Source organism: Sprattus sprattus (genome assembly GCF_963457725.1).
Source record: "Sprattus sprattus genome assembly, chromosome: 1".
NCBI classification, from domain to species: Eukaryota; Metazoa; Chordata; class Actinopteri; order Clupeiformes; family Clupeidae; genus Sprattus; species Sprattus sprattus.
Genome location: NC_137920.1, coordinates 23,519,347 through 23,546,167, shown reverse-complemented (window position 1 = coordinate 23,546,167; position 26,821 = coordinate 23,519,347). Strand labels below are relative to the sequence as shown.

The 26,821-nt window shown below is 43.8% G+C and overlaps 3 protein-coding genes across 4 annotated transcripts; 1 reads left to right on the top strand and 2 right to left on the bottom strand.

The window, feature by feature from the left end:
* Positions 1 to 354: 354 nt before the first annotated feature.
* Positions 355 to 8,142, bottom strand: fam161a (FAM161 centrosomal protein A; the record flags this gene model as incomplete). Its single annotated transcript, XM_080850552.1, has 7 exons — positions 355 to 604; positions 983 to 1,137; positions 1,539 to 1,638; positions 3,213 to 3,380; positions 3,998 to 5,359; positions 5,975 to 6,240; positions 7,987 to 8,142. 7 exons carry the CDS (start codon positions 8,140 to 8,142, stop codon positions 355 to 357), a joined length of 2,457 nt encoding a protein of 818 aa, XP_080706678.1.
* Positions 8,143 to 8,716: 574 nt separating this feature from the next.
* Positions 8,717 to 16,626, bottom strand: cct4 (chaperonin containing TCP1, subunit 4 (delta)). The gene is made up of 13 exons (XM_080850565.1): positions 16,348 to 16,626; positions 15,725 to 15,777; positions 15,545 to 15,634; positions 15,148 to 15,256; positions 14,344 to 14,608; positions 13,598 to 13,730; positions 12,913 to 13,052; positions 12,294 to 12,390; positions 11,534 to 11,644; positions 10,117 to 10,247; positions 9,535 to 9,769; positions 9,113 to 9,226; positions 8,717 to 8,876 (listed from the first exon to the last, which is right to left on the bottom strand). Exons 1-13 carry the CDS (start codon positions 16,451 to 16,453, stop codon positions 8,862 to 8,864), a joined length of 1,599 nt encoding a protein of 532 aa, XP_080706691.1. The 5' UTR covers positions 16,454 to 16,626; the 3' UTR covers positions 8,717 to 8,861.
* Positions 16,627 to 16,928: 302 nt separating this feature from the next.
* pus10 (pseudouridine synthase 10) lies at positions 16,929 to 25,073 on the top strand. Of its 2 annotated transcripts, XR_013968881.1 has the most exons (19): positions 16,929 to 16,975; positions 17,409 to 17,585; positions 18,096 to 18,329; positions 18,499 to 18,585; positions 18,778 to 18,812; positions 19,017 to 19,128; positions 19,419 to 19,480; positions 19,739 to 19,784; positions 19,978 to 20,045; positions 20,274 to 20,359; positions 20,731 to 20,856; positions 21,512 to 21,568; positions 21,994 to 22,070; positions 22,452 to 22,507; positions 22,832 to 22,949; positions 23,616 to 23,758; positions 24,036 to 24,135; positions 24,591 to 24,706; positions 24,954 to 25,073. XR_013968881.1 is itself a non-coding variant. In XM_080850579.1 (18 exons), the coding sequence occupies exons 2-18, from the start codon at positions 17,460 to 17,462 to the stop codon at positions 24,627 to 24,629; spliced, it is 1,572 nt and encodes a 523-aa protein (XP_080706705.1). In that variant the 5' UTR covers positions 16,929 to 16,975; positions 17,409 to 17,459; the 3' UTR covers positions 24,630 to 25,067. The 2 variants fall into 2 exon arrangements, 1 of the variants encoding a protein (XP_080706705.1); XM_080850579.1 differs by having other exon boundaries at positions 24,591 to 25,067.
* Positions 25,074 to 26,821: the final 1,748 nt, after the last annotated feature.

Here is a 26,821-nt window from a genome sequence, read left to right as displayed (position 1 = left end):
AACTAAACAACTGCTATGTCTATGTATATTACTATTCAATTGATATAGTCTTTTATAGGTCTGAAAATATATTTTTAAAAATGTATTCAAATAATTATAGATCTGAAATAATCACATACAATAGTCTGCTTTAACATGACCATATTTGCAACACTTCCAGGCAGACTACCCATCAGCATCCCAAACCACAGCTCATCTCTGTCACTGTGTCCATCCATCTTTCAAAAAAAAAAATCCTTTCAGTGCTCTATTGCTTCAGCTACTTTTTCTGCCCTTGCTGCCATGGTAACTGTGATTGCTCTAGCTACCCTGACTGTCCTTGTGTCTGTTAATGATGTCACTTCCTTTATCACTCTAATCCCGGTCATCGTCGTTATAATCACGGTCGTCGTTAATAGAAAGACTGTCACCCGCATGCCTTTCAGGGTCACTCTTGTCTCCTTCGTCACTCTCACACTGGCCGTCCTTCCCCTTCCTGTTCTCCTCTTCCTCCTCTTCTTCCTCTCCTTCCTGGTCCTGGTCACAGTAATCTTCATAATCATCTTGATAGTTCTGGAGGGACCCGTCCAGACTCACAGAGTCTGATAGAGGTGCAGCCATATCCCTGGAGCAGAACAATTGAATCAAGTTTTGAATTCACAAACTAAATCATGTCATGTGTGAATGGCTTGTATTACACAATTATTATTATTATTATTATAAGCAGGTTGAATTATGTAAGTCAAATGCATTATTTCAACCAAGCCATGCTATAAGAAGAGAAGATTTCAGTATTTCTCAGCATAGATTGTGTATTCAATCAATTTCAGCATTCAGATTGTTTTCATTCAAAACAAAACTAAAAAAACTCAACATGGCCGTATATACTGAACTCTCCCACATTGATGACAAGTATTAATGTCAGTTCTGTCTGAGGTATGACTGTCCTGTCAGTTCTAAACCCTAGGGTGGCAGTGTTCTAGGAAGCAGCCCTGAGGCCTACCCGCGGCTGGAACCTCTTTGGAGTGAGTGGACTGAGGGCGACTCGCTGCGGGAACGTTGGCTCTGGAGCGCCTTCTCGCGCACAAAGTCCTCGGACAGGCCGCACGCCTTCAGGGCCTCCGCGTAGCGTCTCTCTGCCACCTGCTTGGCATTGTTCTGTGCGTGCCAGAGGGCAGAGATTTAAAAACAGACCATGAGGCAATAAACCTTTTACACCGTTTATGATTTATGACACATATTAGATGGATTTGAGATACTGAAATAGAATATGGCACAAACAGTTAAAGATTGGCTTAAGTTGGAATAAGACGCAATATACACAATCTGTTGAGTATGTTAATTTGTGTGTGTTTTCATATCGTTTCATTTACATCTTCATGTATGTGTGTTACTCGGCTGTCTCCACTCGTGCGTGTGTGTGTGCGCGCATGTGTGTGTGTGTGTGTATGCATGTGTGTGTGCGTGCGTGTGTTTGGCGCATGTGTGTGTGTGTGTGTGCGTGCGTGTGTGTGTGTACGTTCGCATGTGTGTGTGTGTGTGCGCGTGTGTGCGCTCACCCGTGCTACCTGCTCCAGTAGCAGGGGTCTGCCCCGGACCCTCTCCTGTATCTCCTTCATCTCCTCCCTGTACTCTCTCCTCCGCTGAAGGTCCTGCTTCCTGTCCCAAACAGACACCACGTCCACGGTTACCAATTCATCTCTCGTTCATTCATCCATTCACTCATTCACTCATTCACTCACTCACTCACTCACTCACACACAAACGCATTCATTATGACACATTTCCTGTCCCAAATACACACCACTTCCAGGTAATCAATACATCTCTCGTTTATTCATCCATCCATTCATTCACTCACTCACTCACTCACTCACACACAAACGCATTAATTCATTTGTTTATTCATTTACTCACGCACAAACGCATCCATCATGAAACTCTTCCTGTCCCAAACACCCACCACTTTCAGTCATCAATTCACCTCTCGGTCATTCATTCATTCATTTATTTACTCACGCACAAACGCATCCATCATGAGACCCTGATTTGTATCAATCTGGATAGGTTAACACATCTCATTGTTCCACTTTTATCATCATGTTTTATCCGATATTTCATATGTATTTCCTCCTATGGCACATTAACTAGGGCAGCCTCATGCCTGAGTCATTGCGAAATCACTCATTTTATCAGGCACAGAAATATGTTCACCTTGGAGAGGGCTTTGGCGGTCTATTTGGAGACACAAGGTTGTCAGGACTAAAATATACTCTAACAGAATCTTTGGACCATTTCTCTGTGATCCGCACCAAACTCTATTAACTCTTTAAAAGGAAAAAAAGAAGGGAAAGCCTGAATGCCAACTATTTAGCAGAAATTCACATTCAGCATTAGCAAAACCTAGTTGGAAAGGATAAGTGCGAGTCAAAGTTAGTAAACGTTTGGTAGCCTGGCTTTAATAGTAGCCAGATGTGCACATACAACGGCCCTCAAAAAGTATTCAAGTCATAACAGTACAGTCAGAAAGCATGTTAGAGACATTCCATCATATTGCTCACAAAATGTTTATTAATCAAATAACTTACACATTAAAAAATATATAAATATTTTCAAAAGGCTAGTGCAATTGATAGTAAAGTTGATCACGGAAAGGAAATCTTGTGAACAGACATGATATTGCTCAAACTACAGGAAAAGCTTAAGAACCCTGAAAGTACATACATGTAAACCTTTAAAGAGACTTTGAAGTATATTGTAAAGTTCTCATGCAGAATATGCAAGACACTGAATGATAACCTGAAGTGTCTCTGCAAAATCCGACATCAAGTGAATGGCATTACTTCTGAAGTGTTTGGGTCTGTCTTTATATATGTACCTTAGAAGGACTAAGAAGCCCTTCAGGATTCCTCAATGCCACCCCTGAATGCGGGGCGGGGGGCTCTGTCTTTCATTCAAGTATCAACATCAAGTACAAATTATTTCTGAGTGTTTTCTCAGTTTGTTCTGTCTGTGACAGTGTGGAGTCCATTTAGCAGACTTCATTAAGACCCGCTCCTAACTTCATCTCAACCCTCCACTAACCCTTTGTGATTCTTGGCCCCTACTTGCGTGGCACATAACTTTGGCTAAGCCTCTGAGACGGCCGGCCTCTGGCCTCGTGGCACGCATCTCTGGCTGTACCTGAACTCCTGGAGTTTAGACGGGCTGGTCTGTGCCGGGGTCTGGTGTACCTGAACTCCTGGAGTTTAGACGGGCTGGTCTGTGCCAGGGTCTGGTGCGGGTCGTTGGCCTGGGCGCGCCTGGTGATCACCTTCTGCAGACTCCGCTCGCGCTGCCGCTGCCTCTCCCGCCACCTCTGCTCGTCCTCCTCCGCCTTCTGCTTCTGTTCCAGAACCTTCCTGTCTCCACGGAGATGGGACGGGGACGGAGGGGGGGCAGGGGGAGGACCGGGAGTCGGGAGGGTGCAGAGGCAGCAGGCATGACGATGAGGCTCATGGTGATTAGAGGTAGGAGAGGAAGGGGGTAAAAGGCTCTTTGACAAGTTATGGGATGCAAGTGTAGGAGCAGGTCAGAACACAGGGGTGGAGTTTTGTGCGGGTCGGAGAGGAACACTCATAGGGGTATGAAAATAATTCAGCATTCTATTTTTTTCTAGGGCGTGGGGTGCTGAGGAGATATGGGTAAGGTACCCTTAACTTTGGGTAAAGGGTCACATGACACACTGACGCACAATATACTTGTGACACACTCGATACACGTTCTACATAGTCTAGAGCACGAAGACACAAAGCACAAACACACCACACTAGAAGTCTCTAGAAGTCGAAGTCTCTAGAACATGTCCACTGTGAAGTCAGTGTGGGCCGGGGAAGAACACTGAACACTGCAGCACACAAGGGGGAAGAAGCACCATCCAGAGACACCGTCAAGACTTCAGGACTTCACACTACGCAAACACAGTTCCACGTCAACGGTCCTACGGGGGGAGAGGGGGGCACCGCGTCAACCAGTTTACCTTATGGCCTCTTGCCGTTTCCGGGCGGTGCCTGTGATTTTGGCGGTGAGCACTTCCTGACTGCCGGAGAGCGAGGAGGAGCACAGGCTGGAGCAGGAGGCGCGGGGTGTGTGCCGAGGACGAGGGGAGGAACTCGGGGAGCTCACGAACGGCCAGCGAGAGTCCCGAGGGCTCGGCTTGCTCGCCTCGGTGTCAGCCGCCGCCACGCGCTCCCTCCGCGAGGGGATGTTTGCCGTGCGCAACTGGAAGGGCTCGCAGGCGGTCAGCGGCTTGGCGTCGCGTTTCCCCCGCTCCAGGTGCTTCTGGAACTTTCTGTAGCTGGAGTCGAAGTCGGGCACCTCGCAGTTGATCTTGGGCCGGTGACTCGCCCTCTCGTCCGCAGCCGCTCTCTCCTTCTTCTCCCTCTCCTTCCTGTCCTCCAGTCTGCGCGCCAACATGCTCGGTGGCACCGACGCGCTGTGCAGCAAATCACGGGCTCTCATCTGCATCTTAATGGACCGGTACAGCTGGTCCTCCTTCAGCCGATCGTTGGCCGCCGCCACGTCCCTAACCGCTCGCGGCACGGGTTTGGCCCGGAACGTGGTTCTGCTTCGGCAGGCGACCGCCTCCTCCTGGGCGAGTCTTCGCAGCTGCTCCTCGCGCTGCTCCCTCTTCAGCCGCTCGCGCTCCAGGAAGCTGAAGGGACGCTGAAGGGCTACGTCGCCGCCGCGCTGGTGGGCTTCCTCGACCTTGGTCCGCCGACGCTCCCCGTCTCGTTGGCGCAGCTCGTCGTAGAGGGGCAGGTGGACGTGCAGTGGCACGGGGCTGGCATGGAACTGCTGCCGGCACTCGGTCAGCTCTTCCAGCTGTCGCCGGAGCTCCGTGTTCTCGTGCTCCACTTCGGCCCGCGTCTTCACGCCGTGGCGCTTGCGCCTGGCCTCCCGTAGCGTCATGTGGAAGGGCTGGGGAACCGTCGCACGCGGACGCAAACCACCATCATCATTATCACCATCCTCCTCCTCCTTCTTCTTGGACGCTTTCTTGCGCACCCCATGGCGACCTTTGACCTTGCCCTGCGCTGGGCCGTGGTGATTGCGGGCGTCGCCAGGCTGACTCTGGACCGAGGAGAAGGAGTCGCAGCGCCCGCGTCTGCGGGTTTGAGGAGACTTTTCCACCGAGAAGTCATGCCACATGGTCTTGATGCGTTCTTTGGGCGAGAGCAGCAGGCCTTTCTCTGGCCGGTTTTCTTCCTCATCATCCTCCTCTTCCTCATCATCGTCAGACACATCAGATACCCCGGAGACCCTCCCCAGCTCGTGGGCGGAGTGGGACTTCTTCATCCCGCACACGGGTGGCACCAGGCTGCTTCCTCCCCACTGCATCCTGTCAACAAACAAACAAACAAACAAACAAGTCACTGCTGAGCCCTGCGTGCTGATGAAGCTCCACTGGCAGAAAGAGGCGCTGACAACACCAAGATAATCGGTTCAGTTCCCAGTTAGCACACGTTTGAACCTCTTGAGTTACTAACCTGCATTATAAATATAAGTATCAACAAATGTATAGACAAAGAAGTACAGTCAAAAGTCACTGCTGACCCCTATATATGTGATTCTAAACATCAACATGCAGAATTGGGTGACTTTCCAAGAAGGATAACTAGATAAATTGAGGCGCCAAGAAGGAAAACTAAGACAGCTCATTTTTAGTCCGTGTATAGATTCTGATTTATTAACAGCACACACATTCTTGGGTCCTGCCTGTGTAGGTCTGTATAAACAGCAACAACACCTGGGATTGGTCAGAGCTTTCAATCTTGCACCAATCACTAGCCCCCCATATTCCCTACTTAAAAAAAAAAAATGTATTCTTTAAACTATGCTTTTGTTATGGGCTGTTTTTTAACTATGTAGCACTCTGAGATTCTGTTTGAATGTAGAGTGCACTACAAATGAAATGAATTATTATTAATATTATTATTATTAGTTTTGCCCTCACTGTTGGGACACGCGTTGTGTGTTGTCCCCTCCCGGTCCTCCCTTGAGCTCCAGCTTCTTGCGGTACATCTGGTCCAGCTGGGCCATGGTGTGCAGGTGGGCTTTCTTCAGCTGCTCCAGCTTGCGGTAGTACTCCTCGTTGGAGAAGTAGAACTCGCGCAGGTCGATGTGGTCCCCCGTCACCCGGTAGTCCTTGATCAGGAGCGGGGAGCCCTTTCCAGGGGAGTCCTCCGCTGCCGCCACGTCGGAGTCAATGTCGTACTCCATCTGAGACGGGGAAGGGGTGAGGGGATACGGATGTAGATTAATTGAGAGAGAGAGTTAAGGAAAGACAAAAAAAAGATGAGAATTGAAAGAGCAGAAGAAGGCCATGGTTATGTCATCAAGAATAGAAATGCCACTAGAGCTGCTGTAATGATGTGATTCTGAAATAATGATGGGAAGGTGTTTTTTGAAAATACTCCTGTTAAATCCATGCATTATGATATTTTTTTATAAACTCAAATTATAGTGAAGACTGTTTATCATTAAGCTTTTAACATTGCATACGCATCCAATCATCCAGCGTGCTCACCAATTTATAATAATACCAGAATACTTCCAAGGTATTCCAAGATACTATCAATGTACATGAGTGATCTTTTCATTTAATATATATTTTCCCACGTTGATATGTGACTCAACCAAGCTTTCAGACATTGGGAGGTGCCATGATGGTATTTTTCCCTTTCATCCATTTATAACATAGTACAAATGTAAAGCCAATCAGTCATGCCTTTATAGTAATAAATAGATGGAGAAGATGTGATTGCCATACGCAATGGCTATTAGCCTAACACTACAAAAGTTTGGGTGAGTCAGACAGGATCATTCATAAAGTTATGAAAATAGTTCAGGACGTGTTTTTCCTAGGGTTACGTAAGGGGAAGGTACCCTAAACTACGGAGGGTCACACGACACTGGCGCAAATTACATAGTCACTTTGCATAGATTCTACAGGGTACTCCAGAGCAAAAACTAAACTAGACACGACACTAAGCACAAACACGTTATGTCGAAGCCTCTCTGTTGTTTTAAAAGCTGCAGCCTGTTCTCTAAAATAACCATTTACAGCTGTGCCGTTATACTTCATTTGTCAAGGACAATAGCAGCATGTATAAGCTCTGGAATGCGCTGCATGAGTTAGTAAACTAGATAAGTTACTGGTCAAAAGGATCTAAATATTTAATTTACAGCAGCAGTTCCCACACAGGTGAAAGAAAACTGGCAAATACAATTGAATTAGTAAAGAGAGGCGAGATACGGTGTATGGGTGTAATATGAGGAAGCCATGTTGCACTCAGTTTAAGCTCATTATCTGAAGGTGTGTCAGAAAAGCCATATGGCAGACAAATCCCCTTAGAGGACAGTTGCCTTAGCTGCCCATTCTGTTTTTGATGAATGACTATTTCTGCCAAACTCATTTTTAACAAATACAGAAACGTAGACATATCTTTCCTTGTGTAACATAACATTAATTTAACAAAACGAATATATTCCCTGTGGTAGCGATAGTGTGGCTATACGTTTATACAAACAGCTTAACCGGTCGCACTATAATTATTACATTATTATTAATTATTTACAAAGGTCGAAAGAAGACAAGGTCATGAGTCAGTGGGTAAAAGAGGGTGCAAGTAAATCCTCGATACTTTGATGCACCTACAGCAACAGGTGCATTCGCACCAGATAAGATTATGAGCGGTCTCCAAGTTTAGGTCTGGACAAAAGGACTATGATGACTATCAAGTAAATGAACCCCGAGGTCACTAAATAAGTCCCTGTCTATTAGACTTATGTCCAGTGAAGAAATCGTGACTACATTTGCCAATGTTTAGCTAGCAACTAACGTTACCGTTAGCTTAGAATCAGTCACTTCGCAGCGTACCTTAGCTCATTAACGATAGTACAAAAACAAACCAGATGGATACAAAATGTAAGGCTTTAATCGTTCACAATTCCTATGGAAATTACCTCTTTCTCATAATCTCGGTTGTCCATTTGTCTCCTCGTCGCGTACGGTAGAGTCCTTTCCCGTTCATACAGAGCCACGGGCGCCTTGGTGTGTGGGTCTACCGGCGTTTTTAGACACGAAGTTACAAGGATGTTGGTTCGATGATTGCGCTGCATAGTTACACACCTTTTTTTCACTGTTTACGTAAAAAAGTTTGGGACAAATTTGTTGATTCGTCAGACTAACGGACGTTGCACCTGGGTTTCTCCTGCTGAGCAACGACGCCGCGTGGTGAAACCAAGGAAGTGACACAGATAATTGAGGAAGTGAGGAAACGGTCAGGGTTCCCTTCTACAACTGCGCGACCCCTATTTTAGTCGGAGCAACAGACGAGCGACAATCCTGGTAATTTAATATTCATCAACTAGCTTCAGACATACCAATTTTTAAAATGAACTCGGCCTTTACAATTACTTTCCTAATTTCACTATTTAATTCATCAAAATATATGAAAATGAACATGGGCTACACAGCTACATATACAAATCACTTTAATGCTGAATTTCCAAACAGATATTCCCCCAAACAAGCAAATCGGTCATACCAACTGCTATGTGTGTCAAGTGACTTGCCAACAGCCAATTAGATGAAAGGATTACCTACTTATTACTGGCAAAGCAGCACCAGCAGTTGTCAAAATGGACTGAGAAGACACAGAGTGTTGTCAGAAAAGACAAGAAAACCAAGTGCTGGCGTCCAAGAAAAAAACACAAACGTTTTTATTACATTACGCAAGGTGACAACTAAACATTTCGTAAGACGTTTGAAGGGGGTGGTTCTCTCGCAAGCACAATCAAAGACAGGAGTGTTGACACTGGTCTTCTTAAGTCACTTCTTATCGGGTGTTCACCTGCAAGACAAGAGAAAGGATTAGGAGTACTATTGAGACCAGTTAATGGTATTAACCCACTACTCCAATTGTGTTTTTTTTCCCCCCATGAGAGTATCTTTCTCATTATTCCTTTCAGTGTCTACCTTTTAAGCAGCAGTGCAATATGACTACCCAGTTCAGCTATTTAATGTGATTAAAAATAGCTGATATAATATAAATGTATAGTTTAAATTCAAGTAAGCCTATATACTCACCACATCATCGATCTTCAGGATGCAGCGCACTGTTTCCGTGGCAAGGGTGAGGGCACTGACGGACACCAGCAGAGGCTGCACCACCAGCTCCTCCAGAATGTTAGAGATCCCGCCCTGAGAGAGAGACGGAGGGAGAGAATAAGTAACCACCTCCATCGCTTTGTTCAGGATTGACTATGATCTTGTAAAAGAGTCTACTCAATAAATGACATTCGAAAGTGGTATGTTTTGGTGTAAGGGTCTACTAAACTAATAAATAAGTCTTCACTTAAAATGCATTAACTCAAAAATGGTTATTGTCTGCATATGCTAAAGACACTGCCAAACACAGCAACATGGTTGAGTGGCATCAGGCTTACAACCATAACCAGCTTAGCAACAGCCAGACGCTTCATTTATGGCTTTTCCAGGGGCTACTGCACCTTGCGGACGTTGATCCCGGCTGTCTTTTCCCCCTGGGCGTGTCTGTTGCGCAACTCCGTCACCGTGGAGATGGGGTTGAGGCCGGCGTTCTCGGCCAGCGTGGACGGGATGACCTCCAGGGCGTCGGCGTAAGCCCGCACGCAGTAGGCCTCCATGCCAGCCAGAGTGCGGGAATACGCCGCCAGACGCAGGGCAAGCTCAATCTCAGGAGCACCACCGCCCGCTATGAGGGCCCTGGGGGAGGATGGGAGGAGACACGATTAAAAGGCATACTGTTTATATATATGTTTAAAAAAAAGATTAAAAAGCATACGCTTTTATCTGCTTCAGTTCATTGTAAATTATCCAAATCTCAATAAGGAAAATTAGATCAGTGGTGTAAGAGGGCTGCGAAACTGGCTAGTGTTGTGGGTCACTAGACCAGTACTATATGCCCCCTAAGTCAATCTGTGGCTGTGGGCTCAGAGTGCAGTAGACAGATCACCATACACACATACACATCCACAGCCAAACTTTACAACAGATCTACATTTTGCAAAAGCATGGGTTTCTCCTTGTCCTCCCTCTCAGAGGGACCTCACCTCTTCTTTACTAGGCAGCGGATGACACAGAGGCCGTCGTGGATGGATCGCTCGGCCTCTTCGATCACCAGTTTGTTAGACCCGCGCACAACGATGCTCACGGTCTTTCCTGGGTTAGTAATGCCAGTGATCTAGGGGCAAACATGCACAGAAACATTCTGGTCAACATACAAGAGAAAAAAAAAAATCAATAACCCATCATCAATACCCATTAACAATAACTTCCGTTCAATCTAAAGACAGAATTTACTAAAAACCAGATCACCACGTCGTACCACAGCCTACACTTTGCTGCCATTAAAAAGTCATGCATCCCAGTTTCAACTGTATGCACATGCAGGAATTTATTTAATTATGTATAATATCTCAACAAACCACTGATCAGGGCAAGGAGATATCCTGAACGTTTTCAAGTTTTAATTCAGACAAAATGTCCACTCCACCTTAGAAAGGAAAGGCAGGAGTACTATATAGAAAGAGTACAATATAAAGTTCAGTGAAGATAAAGTATTGTTGGGGAGTTTGGAGGCTGACCAGTGGTAAAGGGGTTCACAGGGCCAGTACTATGATCCCCGTTGTTCTGTGGCCATGGGATCGGTGTGGGTGCAGCAGCATCATCCGTAAGACACAGACGAGCTGCCGCACCAGACATAGACGGACACTACACACACCATACACCCACGGCCAACTCAGCTTTAACATGTCAAAATAAGAGCAAAACACGTGGATAAGGAGGGCTAAAACAAATTGAGAAACGCTTTAAAAAGCCATCTTTACATTCTGCATCTGCAAACAGCTGCTCTGAGATAAATAAATTGCCTCCATGAGTCTTCTTAGCTCTAGTCAGCCCAGAAGTGCATCAATCAACTAGCAAACTGAAGGAAGGAGGCAGACTGCTTTGTAAGTATGGCTGAGATGAATGAGAAACAGCCAACTCCATTCAGACCTCTGCTCAAAGCCAGTCACTCTATAGAACACATGAGCCAAAATATATATATATTTTAAACATAATTTGTGAACAAGAGAGCAGATTTCATCCACATGAAACATATCCTTAGAACTTGATGCTCTTGTAATGTTCACATGTGGACACTGAAATTAATATTTGCCATGCTTTTCTGGAACAGGTTATTGTTACTGAATATTTTTAAAGCTGAGATCAGTTCTTCATTACATGCTTTGCCCAGAGCACCTCTTTTACAAACAGTTCTAAAAAATGTCTGAAAAAACAGAAGCCCATCATTTCAGGGAAATAATCACACCAACCAGCTTTGATTTAAAATGCTCTTTCCTTCGTCTCCTTGAAGTGTCCTCTCAGTGACAGCTGGTGTCGGAGCGCGACGTCTGACGGGCTCGTTAGTGCCAAGACTAATTAGGGTGAAACGAGGCCAAAAGACGGGAGGAGTGATCACATTACCTTCACAAGCCTGCCAGAGCCGTCCAGGCTCACCTCCTCCACCAGCTCAGCAGAGGCCAGCATCTCAGGGGCAAACTGGTCGATGTGGGCGACGGGCTTGGTGCCAATGGTCTGGTGGTTAAAAAAAAGGAGGCAAATGAGGTGACAGATTGTGTGTATGTGTGTGTGCGCGTGTGTGTAGGGGTGTAGTCTTTTTTCACAGGCCATGCATTAGTTTTCACTTCATTCCCTTTACATTTCCTAATACCAGTTGCAGTTGTCAACTTCCGACTATTCTGTTAACAGTTCGGATTAGCCACGTCTAAGCTCACTTAGATGATAATATTTATTATTCCATGTATCATGAGGTTACTTGTGTCAGTACATAACCACATATAGTAAATAATACATACTGAATTAATAACTTCACCGTGCATCTCATCTCAAGAACATTTTACAATGCACACCGCTATTCCAATTGATTTTAAACTTTAACAAAGCAAATAGGTCCCTAAATACAGGTTACAGAAAGGGCAGATACATAAAGTGAATGGTTGTAGGGGAGTTTGGAGGCTGACCAGTGGTAAAGGGGTTCACAGGGCCAGTACTATGATCCCCGTTGTTCTGTGGCCATGGGATCGGTGTGGGTGCAGCAGCATCATCCGTAAGACACAGACGAGCTGCCGCACCAGACATAGACGGACACTACACACACCATACACCCAGGGCCACATTTTGAACATGTCAAAATAAGAGCACAAGGCATGACGTGGCAACATACCTTGCAGATGAACTCAATCTCCTCTCTCTCGATCTCCTTGATGACCATGATCTTCATCTTGTTGAGGAAGTGCAGGGCGAGATCACTCAGCGCATCCCTAACAACGCAGAGGTCAGAGGTCAAAATAGTGCCACTTACACTAGCATCTGCTTCAGTTCTTTGTAAATTATCCAAATCTCCATAAGAAAAATTAGATCAGTGGTGTAAGAGGGCTGCGAAACTGGCTAGTGTTGTGGGTCACTAGACCAGTACTATATGCCCCCTAAGTCAATCTGTGGCTGTGGGCTCAGAGTGGAACAGACAGATCACCATACACACCATATACATCCACAGCCACATTTAACAACAGACCTAGAGAAGTAAGAGACGCTCCAAACGAAGCGAACATACAAAAGCTTAGGATTTGACACAATGTCACAAATGTATCATATCAACTTGACTAGCAATAGAAAATGCATTTAAAAAACATTGGTGTGGTATCCAACTGCTGTGTCACACATTCAATGACAGGGCAACTAGGAAAACAGACAGTGGCACTTGGTAGGCGAGCCATCTCAGATACCACTACTGACCCCAATCCCACCCTACACCAACGGCAACATCACTCGACTCTCTTTACCTGAGGATGGATTTCTGGATGAGCAGGACGTTGCAGCCCGCCTTCTTGATCTGTTTGACTAGGTTGAGGATATAGGCACGCTCCTCGCGGAGCACACGGTCCATCTGTGCGTAGTCTGACACTACAATCTGGTTGTCCATCTACATGCAAGAATTAAACCAGAATTTGTATTATTATCACCTTGCCTTTTCAAATGAGCAATACAACAGTGTACTCTTTGTAGTCCATCGGAGACTTAAACATGGGAGTCAAAACTAATGGAAAAAAAAAAGAAGAATATCACTTAAACTTTTTCAATTAATTTGGATTTTTAGAGCAAGATGATTCCTCACAACGTTCATGTTCAGTTCATTGTTAATGATCAAAATCTCCATAAGAAAAATGAAATCAGTGGTGTAAGAGGGCTGCGAAACTGGCTAGTGGTGTGGGTCACTAGACCAGTACTATATGCCCCCTATTTCAATCTGTGGCTGTGGGCTCAGAGTGGTACAGACAGATCACCATACACACCATATACATCCACAGCCAAATTTTACAACAGATCTACAGAAGTAAAAGGTAGAGGGAAACCTCCAGATTAAAGATTGGACTAAGGTGCAAGTGTGTAGGAACAACGTCACACAGAATATCTGCATAGCAAAGAACCGTGGCTCAGCCCTCTATATCTCTCATCAAAAGCACTCACGTCTGTCTTGGGAGGGGACAGGCAGAACTGGATGAGGCCGATCTTGGCCTTCTCCACGCGGGACAGCCCGGAGTTCACCACCTTCTGGGTAAGGACCAGCCCATCCACCATCTCACAGTCATCAATGGTGCCTCTGAAAACCACAGGCACGTTTAGAACCAACATATAGAAATATAAAGTTAAGTTGAGTGAAGAGTAGGTATTGTTTGGGAATTTGGGGGCTGACCAGTGGTAAAGGGGTTTTTAAACTTTAACAAAGCAGATAGGTCCCTAAATACAGGTTACAGAAAGGGCAGGTACATAAAGTGAATGGTTGTAGGGGAGTTTGGAGGCTGACCAGTGGTAAAGGGGTTCACAGGGCCAGTACTATGATCCCCGTTGTTCTGTGGCCATAGGATCGGTGTGGGTGCAGCAGCATCATCCATAAGACACAGACGAGCTGCCGCACCAGACATAGACGGACACTACACACACCATACACCCACGGCCACCTCAGCTTTAACATGTCAAAATAAGAGCAAAACGCATTGATGAGAGCTAAAAATGACAAGAGTCTCTCCTCTTTGCTATTTGAAGTCCATTAACTCCATTACTCTATGCATGAAGTCCATGTAAGCCTAGTGTTGCAGTCAGTGTTTCTCCTTTACTTTACTAAAAAACCTATGAGACCCCCCTCTAACAAAGTGATCAGCACATCGCTTTACTCCTCTCACATCCCACATGACCTTGCTTGCTCGCTCCCTCACCCGAGCTTCTTAACAATGTTGATGTCGCGCAGGTCGACGGTAGTGGCGGTGGCTGGGTCGATGACCTGCATGACTGCGTCCACGCACATGGGTGCCAGCAGGTTGCTGTACTGTGACACCACCTTGGAGCAGAGGGAGGTGGTGGCGCTGTTGAACAGCGTCTCGCGGTCACTCAGGAGCACTGGCGTGCTGATGGACTCAAGCACCTCCACACCCTTGTCCACTGCCTTCTGGAAGGACTCAGAGATAATGGTGGGGTGGATACCTGAGAGGGAGCAAGAGAGCGAGCGAGAGAGAGCGAGAGATGAAATAAGCAAAAATACATCAAATACTGTTTAAGTAGCTGTAAGTCATGCTCATATCTATTTGTCTTTTTTTTTTCTATGTGTGGGTGTGTGTGTGTGTGTGTGTGTTCCATAAAGATTTTTTTAAGTCAATTTGGATAATAGCATCTGCTTCATTTCATTGTGAATGACCAAAAACTCCATAAGAAAAATTTGATCAGTGGTGTAAGAGGGCTGCGAAACTGGCTAGTGTTGTGAGTCACTAGACCAGTACTATATGCCCCCTAAGTCAATCTGTGGCTGTGGGCTCAGAGTGGTACAGACAGATCACCATACACACCACATACATCCACAGCCACACTTTACAACAGATCTACAGAAGTAAGAGGTGCTCCAAACGAAGCGAACATACAAAAGCTTGGGATTTTACACAGTGTCACAAATGCATCATGTGAGCTTGACTAGCAATAGAAAATGCATTTTAAAAACAGCACCGAATGCGTATGCAGTTATTTGGTACCTTTCTGTAACAGTCTGGCGCAGGCTTCCAGGAGAGCTCCGGCAATCACCACCACGGATGTGGTACCATCCCCAGCCTCGATGTCCTGAGCTTTGGACAGCTCAACCAACTGGAAATCAAGGAATCAGGTCTGTGATACTATCAACCCAGTGATATTTGTATATATTGTTTTTCCTATGTTTGTAAAAGTACTTCATATGTTAGGTGTTTATTGTGTACCTTTATTGTTTGCACCAATATACCATACAAATTCCTTATAGGTGTAAACCTCTCCTTGGCAATACAAACGTTTCTGATTCTTAACATCTAACTAACATGTAGATGCAAATCCAAAGGAACACTACGCATATTCCACCACCACCATAAGTACATATACTAGTGGAACCATAAGTCTTACCATTTTTGCTGCGGGGTGGATAACTTGCATCTGTTTCAAAATGGTAGCACCATCGTTGGTAATTGTGACGTCTCCCTTCCCATCCTGGATCTGAGGAAGACATCATGAAGAATATTTTTGTCAAAACTGGTGAATTCATGACACCATTTCAAAATAGAATTGCGGGTAGGTGATTCTTACCATTTTGTCCATGCCCTTTGGCCCCAAACTCGTTCTGATGGCATCGGCGACAGCTGTCAAACAAAGAAGTTGGTATGTGTTAAAATGCCACACCCATATATGGAGATGAGGAACCCCATGTCTGCACATAGAGATTTACCAGTGCCTGCAAGTCACGGGACTTCATAATGAGACAAAATAATTCAAACACATACGTCACATTTCTCAGCACCGCAGATTATTTTAATGCTAAATTTCTCGGTGTTGCTAATCTTTTAAATGCTAAGACCAATTTTCCTGTTGCAATGACGCAGCAACATGAGTTTAGCATCAATATGGTAATAACGTAACGCTTCTGAGGCTAACAGAATCCCACAATGAAACTGAGTAGGACAATTAAACGATTCGCCGAGATAACTTAAACTTGCTTGGAAGGTGCACGTTAACAACAAAAAGTCTACTTTTAAGCAACTGAGCTAATATGATAGCTAGCTAACGTTAGCAACTGAGCATCCTCATTCAAACACGCCTCCGTTACAAAGGATGCTGCACTCCGCTGCGACCAAGTGCTGCAAGTACATAACACGAAACAAAATTCCATTGTCTTTATGAAACACTACAATTGGAAAGGATTCTTAAATTACCTTTTGCTGCATTAATGTTACTGAACCGAATCTGTGTGGGCTTGTCACGGTCAACATATGCCCCTCCTTTGTGTCTCCCTGGCATCAGAGCCTTTGGTGCCGGCATCCTTGATAATATTAGTGTAGTTGGGATTCCGAACTATTTCTTTATGAAATAATTGTACCAATAATGTACTTAAGATTGAAATACTGCAGGATGGGTTCCGATTTAGCTCTGTCTCCCGATCTTACTAGAACCTTCCAGAGCCACCGGTTGCGCCACAGGCTTAGAAAGGACCAGAAACGTCTATTTCACCGCGCATGCTGATGACGTATCTAGTAGTCCAAAAACATGCCATCCAGACATTAATTCATTTCAGGCGCTTATAATAAATCGAAGAACACATCGAACATATTCCTGTGATTTATTTGGCTTTATCTTAGATTCAGTTTTTTCTGCAATCCCGTTTTAAAAATAAACATGGTAAAATGTACCTGCGGTCCGTCATATATCATATTTCAAGTTCAGTATTCCTCATTTTTTGCAAACGTTTTCGACGTAGTCGATTAATCACGTCTGTGTTGGTCAAATAAACTCTCATGCTTGATGCTGGCGGCCATGGCGAATGTACTTTCATAGTATTTACAGGTATGTAACCGGCTTTTAGTCGGTTTTCGAAACTTGCAGATTTGCAGAATATCTCTAAGGGTGAGTATTTGAAAAAAGAAGCAAGGTCAATAACCATAATGTTCGCTAACTGTCAAATCTTGCCAAGAATCAACTTTAGTGGTGGAGGCAAGACTGACCAGGCTCGCCTCCTCCTCATGTTTAAAATGTAAAGTCAACTAACTTAGCGTCACGCTGACTTGAAATCAAAGAAAGGTTTGATGGCCAATATGCCGTGCAGTAACGGAGTTAAATGCGGATTTATCACTTAATATAGAGCCTAGTTGTGTGGGGTTAGATGTAGCACATATGATGTGGGTTGGCAACTCCGAGCCATTCAGCCTTAACCCATTGGATCTTGTTTTCTACTTTTAGTAGCACAAAAGCATGATGCATCTTCTTTTCTTTTACCTAGTTGCATGCAGCTCAGACCCACCATATATCACCAGCTGATTTGCCAGTAGTCATGTTGCCTCTGAAGGAGAAAGACCGGCCCATCATCCAGAAGCTGCTGCAGGCTGGCTGCTGTGGACGCTGCATCCTGAGATTCTGCTGTATTGGAGACCAGTCTGCATATCGACTGTCCAGTGAGGTGTGTTACTTCTAGCAGTACCAGATTATAGGCCTGGAGTTGCATGTGGGCAGTCTGCACACGAGTACGTTCAGATTTGTGTGTGTGTGTGTGTGTGTGTGTGTGTGTGTGTGTGTGTGTGTGTGTGTGTGTGTGTGTGTGTGTGTGTGTGTGTGTGTGTGTGTGTGTGTGTCTCTCTCTCTCTGTCTGTGACTGTGTCTGTGTCTGCAAGAGTGTGTGTATGTGTATGTCTGCCTACTGACTAACTTCAAGATCAAGGGCAAGAATGTGGCGTTGGTAGAAATGTCTATATTTCAGAAAATAGTGTCTTTCACATTTTCCACTTCTCTTTGCATTTGGGAGGTAAAACTGTTTTCGTCATAATTGTTATGCTTCAGGTCCTCTTCTCCTCATGTTGTTATATACCCTTACATGGAACATAAAATTAGTTTTACTCATCTGATGCTATGTTAACTGACAAAGTACTGAGCACTGATTCAGTCTTGTCTGTATGTTGTTCCTTCTGCCCAGGACCTGTGGAAGGACCTGCATGCTTTCCTCAGCAACACAGAAGTTGCCTCCCAGACGCCTTCAGATGACCCTCCCTCCAAAAGAACAAAGTTGGACTCAGACGGCAAGGCAGATGGCGGAGAGACTGAGGGGGTTCCCATGGTAACAGCAGAACCGACGGCAGACGAGTCCTCTGTATGTGTGGTGTGTCTGGGGGTGCTACAAGACTTTTGCAACCCCAACTTCACCAAAAAGGTGTGTAGCTTCTGCGACCAATTGTTGTATGCTTTGTTTATTTGTTATTTATTTTTCTTTCTGACTAGTAGCTTTAGCTTTACAAAACCACTATGTTGTTGCGTGCAATGTAAATGTTGTGCTCTCAATTTTACTAAACATTTCAGTGTGTGTTTGTGTGTGTGTTTAGATTTCAGAATATGTGAAATCTGAAGAGTATCAGTTTGAGACCCTGGTGCTATCCGTGTCACTCCCAGCCCAACTCTTGGTCAGAGAGGTGAGGTCATCTAATTCCACTAAACCACCTTGGACTACAAAAATATCCAACCAAACAAGCTAAAGGCTCTCTTTTCAGTCTTGTCATCAGAACAACATCTCACCTGTTTCCTTCTTTTTCTTGTTCTTCTTCTTCTCTCTTTGTGTCTCTTCCTGTTGCAACCTGCCTGTCGGGTTTTCTCTCATCCCACAGCACTCATGCTGGCTCCACATTAAAAAGGAAGTAAGGTATTGTATGCTAAAAACTACATTTCCCACCTTGCCCTTCTACCTATTATGGTTTATGTGTACCACTATGTGCCATGTATATGCGTTTACCATCATACATATTCCACTGTGGATGTAGTTTTATTATTGAGCATTGTATATTCAGTGTTCTATTTCCGGAACACTTAGTACTCTATTCATGGAGTGTTGTGCTGTGGTCACCAGAGAAAAGAACATGGTTCTGGACAAAGACGATGTCATCCAAGTAAAGGAGGCCTTCAAATGGATCGTGCAGAGTATGCTGTCTGAAAAACTGGGGGTTCCCGCAGTGATGAAGGTAGGTTCTCCTTTTAACTGTGGAAGGCAATAATCTGCACAGCAATCATGTACAGTCAGTCTTAACAGCTTGAAATTGACTGCGTGAATGTGAACGTGTGTCTGCGTGTGTTTGCGTGTGTCTGTGTGTGTTTGGGGTGCGTGCATGCTTGTATGCGTGCCTGTGGTTAGGATGTTATCAGTATTTATGGTAACTTTGATGCTAGATGCTGTTATGGAATGAGTAATACCATAACATATTTAATGTGTAGATTGTTTTATCTATTTTCCCTTATTCTCCTGTTACTTTAGAGTCCATTTGAGGTGGCAGTTGGATTCATCCACCCAGACACAGAGGCTGACTGCCACTTTCTGTAAGTAGTGTAATTGAAACATGTTATTCCTCAACAGGTTGCTTTGTCAAGCGGTCCTGCTTAAATACCCAATTACCAATGACAACCTAAATTGCTCTGTGAATATGTCCATTGAGGAGTCATATTTGCAGAGGTATTTTTTGTTGCTTTCCATCACATTTCTTCTGTATCCGTAGATGGAGTTGAGTTGTTGTTGTTGTAAATTACTGTACATGTAAATTGCATCACACGTGTTTTTGGTATTTTTTTTAAATTCAGGGCAGAAGTTTGCTCTGACTGTTTCCATACATCGAAAAACAAAGAGGTAAAGTTCTGTAAATGTAATATCAGAGTTCATACAGTCATTCGGATACAGTCATTAATAAAGATGGGGAAAATGAAGAAAATTGTATATTTTGAGATTTCAGATTAGGTTATTTTGAAATTTCAGATTCAGGTTGGTTGTTAGTTGATTCTGTCAGATGGGTCCCCCCCCCCCCCCCTTTTTTTTTGTACAGAGGTCTGTCTATACCAGGATGGCTGTGGTGAAGGCCTTGGAGAAGATAACTGATAAGAAATTCCTCAAGTAAGTGACCTTGAGCCGCACCAGGTTGTTTTACATATTTCAATTCAAGAAAACTGTTTGGGAAAAGAAAACATTTATGTAATGTACTCTCTAACGTCTTAAAAAATTCTGTTTCTCTGAATTATTAAAACATTCTGTTCCTCTAATTTCTTAAAACATTCTGTTAGTCTAATTTCATAAAGCATTCAGTTTCTCTCATATCTTAAAACATTCTGTTTCTTCTGACAGCGAGTACCCGAGCCCTCCTGCGAGAACAGAGACTGCATGCGTAGCTCAAGAAACAACATGTCTTCACCTGTCTACCTATGTGGCTGGTGAGTTTCCACTTTTGTCTTCATCACCTTTGTAATTGTTGTAAGGTTCAGGCTTGCCTTCAAGTTGTGTGCGAAGTTAAACATGGTAGTAGTTTCATCTATGTATCCGGCATTGCTGTGTCTCACAAACGGTATTGCCTCCAGCATTGATGAAATACATTAATTACGAGAAAAAAAATATTATTAGGTTGTTCAACATGAAATGACAAATCACTCTTAGGCATTCACAGCAAAAAACTGCCTTTATTTCACGATGACAAGAAATGTGCCATAGCACAAGGGTTCAGCATTTAATATCATATTGATCATATGCAATGGAACAAAAAATGTCAAATTCGTCACATTTGGCCTCTCTGTCTTGCTGTTGCCAGGGCGATACAACAAGTTCTCGCGGTCGCTGCCGCAGACGCCGTGGGTGATCGACGGCGAGAGGAGGATGGAGTCCTCGGTGGAGGAGCTGATTGCTGCGCCCCTGCTGACTGCCTTCAAGTGCGAGAGTGAGTGCCAGAGCAGGGGTCTCACCACGCGGGCAGCTAGAGTGGGGTAGGAATGGGGGGTAGTCCAGGGTATACAGAGTATACCCACTTATTTTTCAGTCAGCATTGCGTATACCCATTTCTCAAAACAGAACGTTTATCCTGTGCTGTATGGGCTGCTTAAAAACAATTAAGAAACCTACTTCTCCAGGGACCACTACACCACTGGGTAGGAGTAATGGGGCAGGAGAGGGGATAAGGAGAATGTTGTGGATACTATTTAGCATTACTTTGTTGCCAAGACAACAAGGATCAGGGAACAAATGTGGGACTCGCTGGAAATGCACAGAATGCAGAGTCGACAGCGTGACAGAATTCTAATCACTAAAATGGACAGAATTCTAATCACCAAAATGGACATATGTGGGATCTCTAGAATCAACTGAATCTGAATCACATTAATGAATAGAATCAAAATCATCGAAATACATTGGATCTAAATCACCTCAGTGGCCGACAACAGCTAGAAACAATAGTTTTTAGTCTCTAAAGTGTAACCGCTGTATTTATGGAGGATTCTGTAATTTGTGATGAGTTCTTTACTAACCCTATGTGAGATGGTGTTTGAATGGCTGTCTAGTGTCCTGACGGTTCTTGTGTGTGTGTGGGGTTGCAGGTTTTAACTTCTCCTCATCAGGAAGGGAAGATGTGGACGTCAGGACCCTGGGAAATGGTAGGAGGCACGCACTTATGAACCAGAACGCAAACCCTTGTGTGTTCCATATAGTCAAAGAGAAACAGGTTGTCTGTCTGGTCCTCATAGAAGAACCATTCAAAAAGAACCCTCTAATTAGGGTCTCTTGACAGCCTGTTTTGAGTATTTGTGGACTATCTAAAAGTTTCAGCTGTGAAGATCTCTTTTGAAAGCAAAGCATCTTTAAAAAAAATAGAAAAAATTATAATATTTGGACACATTATCGATGGTTTTAAATAGAACATTTCAGAAGACAAGGAACCCATTTGTGGGGTAACACCCATCATTATAAACAAATACTCAGTCTTCCATATTCTTCTACATTCACGGTTCCTCCGACCCGTACGGTGTACCTGTACGCCTACGCTTACTTAAATTAAGTTTTGTGCAACTGATTCTCTTAGGGCGGCCATTCGCTATGGAGCTGCTGAACCCACACCGACTAAAATTCAACAAAATGGAGGTCCGCCAGCTACAAGAGGTAACACAATGTGTAGCAGCACAACATAACCCAGCACAACATAACCCAACACAACCACAACATAACACAGCACAACAACAACAACAACACACAACAACAACATAACCCAGCACAACAACAACACAATACAGCACAACAACAACATAGCACAACATAACCCAGCACAACAACAACACAACACAGCACAACAACAACACAACCACAACATCTAACGACTTGATAATTCAGGGAACATTGTATGGAGAAACCCTTTGGGAACTGAAATCCCCCCCCCAAAAATGTATAAATTGTATATGTTTGTTTGGTCTTCTATTGTGTTGATGCGTGTGTGTGTGTTTTGTGTGTGTGTGTGTGTGTGTGTGTGTGTGTGTTCCATGACAGGAAATAAACCAGTCTTCAGATAAGATCCGCATCCGAGACCTCCAGTTGGTAACCAGGTACAGAAACCGTGAAAACGTCAACAAACATTTCATAAGAAGCTTAGCATTAGCTTAGGCTTAGCATCCATAAGTGCTTGGAGGACTGCCCTTGACTTCATTTTAGGTGTCTAACAATTGTGTAAATGCGTGGGGGTTTCTTTCCCCTCCCTCCCTCTCTGTTTCTCTCGCTATCTCTCTCCCTGTGTGTGTGTGCATGTGCGTGTGCGTGCATCCGTGCGTACGTCCTTGTGTGTGTGTGTGTGTGTGTGTGTGTGTGTGTGTGTGTGTGTGTGTGTGTGTGTGTGTGTGCGTGTGTGTGTGTGCCTGTGTGTATGTCAACAGAGAAGCAATGGGTCACATGAAGGAAGGAGAGGAAGACAAGACCAAGTGCTACAGCGCCCTCATCTGGAGCCAGAAGGCTATAACCGAAGATGACATCAAGTTCATCGGCAACATCAAGGTAACTCTAACTCTGTAAAACATGGAAACATCAAGGTAACTCTAACTGTGTAAAACATGAAAACATCAAGGTAACTCTAACTGTGTAAAACATGAAAACATCAAGGTAACTCTATCTGTGCATGAGTAAAGCATGGAAACATCAGGCCAAGGGAGATTCACGATGCTACCAGGTCCCGTCATTTCCCACCATGCACCATGCACCATGCACCATACACTAGGCAGCTTCGCAGCCATAATTGTGAAAAGGTGTCTGACAACCGCATTGTTTGGCGGAATATCGTGGTAACCTAGATGGAATTGGTCTATAAAGACATAGGAATAACACTTCCCATGTACAATACTGCATATAAATGTCATACTAAAAGGGCATACACTTTTAAGATGGATCATATATCAAAAAGAAAATTTGATGTTGATGTATATGAAAGGGGCTATAACTATGTGTTAACGCACTGCTATCCCACTGTATAAAAATGAACATATATGAATTGTATAGGCGTATAAGAGGAATTGATGGTATAAAATCAAACGATATGGAACTATAAATGCCAGCCATATAACTGGTGTAGTTTCACATGTTTGACCATCTAACCCTGTCCTTAAATACCTGATGTGTGTGTGTGTGTGTGTGTGTGTGTGTGTGTACGTGTGTGTACGTGTGTAGGATCTGGAGATCGCTCAGAAGACGCCACTGAGGGTCCTGCACAGGAGGCCTCTGGCGGTGCGTCAGCGCACCATCCACACCATGAGCACCAGCCACCTAAACCCACACCACTTCACCCTGCAGCTCAAGACACAGGCTGGCACGTATCCTTACTACACACACACACACGTACACGTACACACACAGGTACACACACAGCCCTGCATACACACACATGTACACACTGACACACACACACATAAACACACAGACACACACACACACATAAAAATACACAGACGATAAAAAGTCTGACTCACAAAGGGCAGAACACAAACAGAAGGCCACATGCTGGTATCATTCACTCACATCTGAATGTGCATTTAGCGTGAAAGTAATCGTCGGGGGCCCTTGACTAGATCCTTAACAGCCGCTGCTCAGATACATAAAGGAGTTTGTGCATGGGGATTTTGGCCGCACCAAGCCCAACCTTGGGGAGCTCATGAAGACGGAGGTGGACATCCTGGAGCTGGACGTAGAGGTGTGTGTGTGTGTGTGTGTGTGTGTGTGTGTGTGTGTGTGTGTGTGTGTGTGTGTGTGTGTGTGTGTGTACCTTTATCAAGTTAAGCGCAAGCAACACCAAAATCATGGGTTTGATTCTGAGGGATCACACATATTGGTCAAATATTTGACGTACCTGTGTATTTCCCATAACTGAATTATACCTGTGTGTGTGTGTGTGTGCTTTATGTGTATAGATATTTATGCACATATATTTATATATGTTTTGTTATGGAATTGTATTGCCTTTCCTTGACACTAAATTTCCATTGTCACTTATGTTTTCCATGATGACGATGTTTGATAGAGAAAGAGAGAGATGTGCTGTGTGAGATATGGTGTTTGAGAGAGGGAGAGGTATAAAGAGTGTGTGTGTACTAGACATGTAATGCAGTAAATTTATGTTTTCCGTGTGTGTGATTGGATTCCCTTTAGTCAGTCGACGTGGACTGGCCTCCTGCCATCCCAGAATAACCTCTCGGAATTCTCACCATGACCTGACCATATATGGCAGACAGCGAGGAATCCTGCATATCATCTAGGTCTTCCAGGCAAGCACAGCGAAGGGAATCAACAGTACGGCCGACATGGGCAACTTCATTTCAAATACACGGATGGGACAGAACCAAGCCGATGTGTCAGGCCAATCATACATGGCTAGCATGGTCCCTGTCACTGAAGTCCTGGTAGTCATGGTGATAGACATTCAGTGATACTTGGCTTAGTGATGCCAGCTAAGTATTATTTACAAAATGGTTAATAAATTATGTTCTTTTTTTTCCCTCAATGTGAGAACAGTGTTTTGTACAGTCCCGGCTGTCTGCTGGAAAAACACCTTTTTCTGTTTGTATGGATGATTTACGTTTCTGTCCAACTTGCATGTGCCTGAACACAAAAATGTTATCGAATGATGTCGCATCCCATAAAGAGGTTATTTTCCACCTAAGTGAGTGCAGTTGTCTGTGTTATTATGGTTATGTACAAACATGATATTACCTCACAAAATCAAATGAAAATGTTGTGAAACTCTAAATTACTCGTAACTACTATTTGATGTTCAGTGTTCTTCATTGCAAGCCTTTAAGTAGAATTGTTGTCACAAAATCTTTAATAAAAATAATGTAGGTATCCACCTAAAATGAAAGTAACATTAATTTGTAATATTGTCAATCTTCAAATAATTGAGTTTTCCTGCTTTTCGTGGCTTGTTAAATTCAAAAATGTAATAGAAAGGTATTATACTCAGTTGAGGTTTATAACTTAAGACCCTTTACTCAAACTTGGTCCAATACATAATAAGCCATAAAGTTACGCAACTTTGTGATGGGGCATATGTCTATAGGCAGACCTCTATAGAACATTATCCAATCAGAAGTTTAGGTTCATTGATTGCTCCCCCCAGGACCCATTTCATTGGACCGCTTGAAACATGGAGAGGATTGTTCTCAAGCCCCTTGTCAGCACTAGCTGATCACCATGTTTTATGCATCGTTGCTTTAAAAATACTTGAATTGTAACCTACTTCCAGGACTGGGCTACTCTTGCTGATAGAAAAGTGAAAGGTGATTATAGCAAGTATTCTTTATAGAACCGCTCTTCCATCCAATCTCGGAATTGATATTGATCAGGAAGTACAGTTTGATTACCCAGAAATAGGTTTACATCTGTTGACATAACAATTCTTGCTTTGATCATAGCAACCAAATCCTTTGAACCTCAAGATTGCAATCGTTCTATGACCTGGTTAATATGAGGTTAAATCTAAATCAAGGGTACGGCTTAGGACAAATCAAAAAAAGGCAAAGACAGACTTTTGAGTATTTTATTATAACTTAAAATAAATACTACCAAATGGCAATGCAAGACCACTACTGGATTCTTGCCCTAGTGTTTTGGTAAGAAAAATCAAAACAGGCGAAATGGACAAATGGAGAAAACGAGAACATAAACTAACAAAATAAAAATAAAAAAGAAGATATTTCTGAAATGCATCGGTCACAGCCTCCGTCCATGGAGAGACACTTCAACGCTTCATGAGGGAGGAGAACACTGTTTAGAACAGCATGAGCCAAACGAATAAACAAAAATAAAATAAACCTATTACAATAAACAGTACAAAAAATACAAAGAGAAGCAAGGAAGAAAAAAAAACAAGACCGTAGGCAACCTGATGTAGCGAGGGTCGTCTTAGAGGAGGTGTTTTTGATGTCTTGCAGAGAGAAAATAACTACGGCGAAAACATGATTCTGTGGTGCTGTGACCCAAAACTGAAAGTATAGATCTGGGGGTATTCAAAGTATGTTCTTTAGTGACTAACCCAGATAAGTGAACTCCGAGTCAGGGGTAAACCTCTTAATAGAAGAGCCCTATGGCTTTGTTTTGTTAAAGAATGAAGCCATATGGATATTCTATTAGGAGGTTTACCACTTACTCAGAGTTAACTTACCTGGGTTAGTCACTTAACCACGTACTTGGAACACCCCGCTGTTGTACCAGGTTACCTGTAGGAGGAGGGGCTTGCAGGTGGGAGAGGGGGATAACCTTGGCAACCGTTTCCATGGTAAAACCACAAAACACCAACATTTATAAAAAATAAAAAAAAGAGAGAGCAAGGATGAGGAAGCTCCTGTTTTATTTGTATTTGTTTCCTTCATTATGCGTTCCCC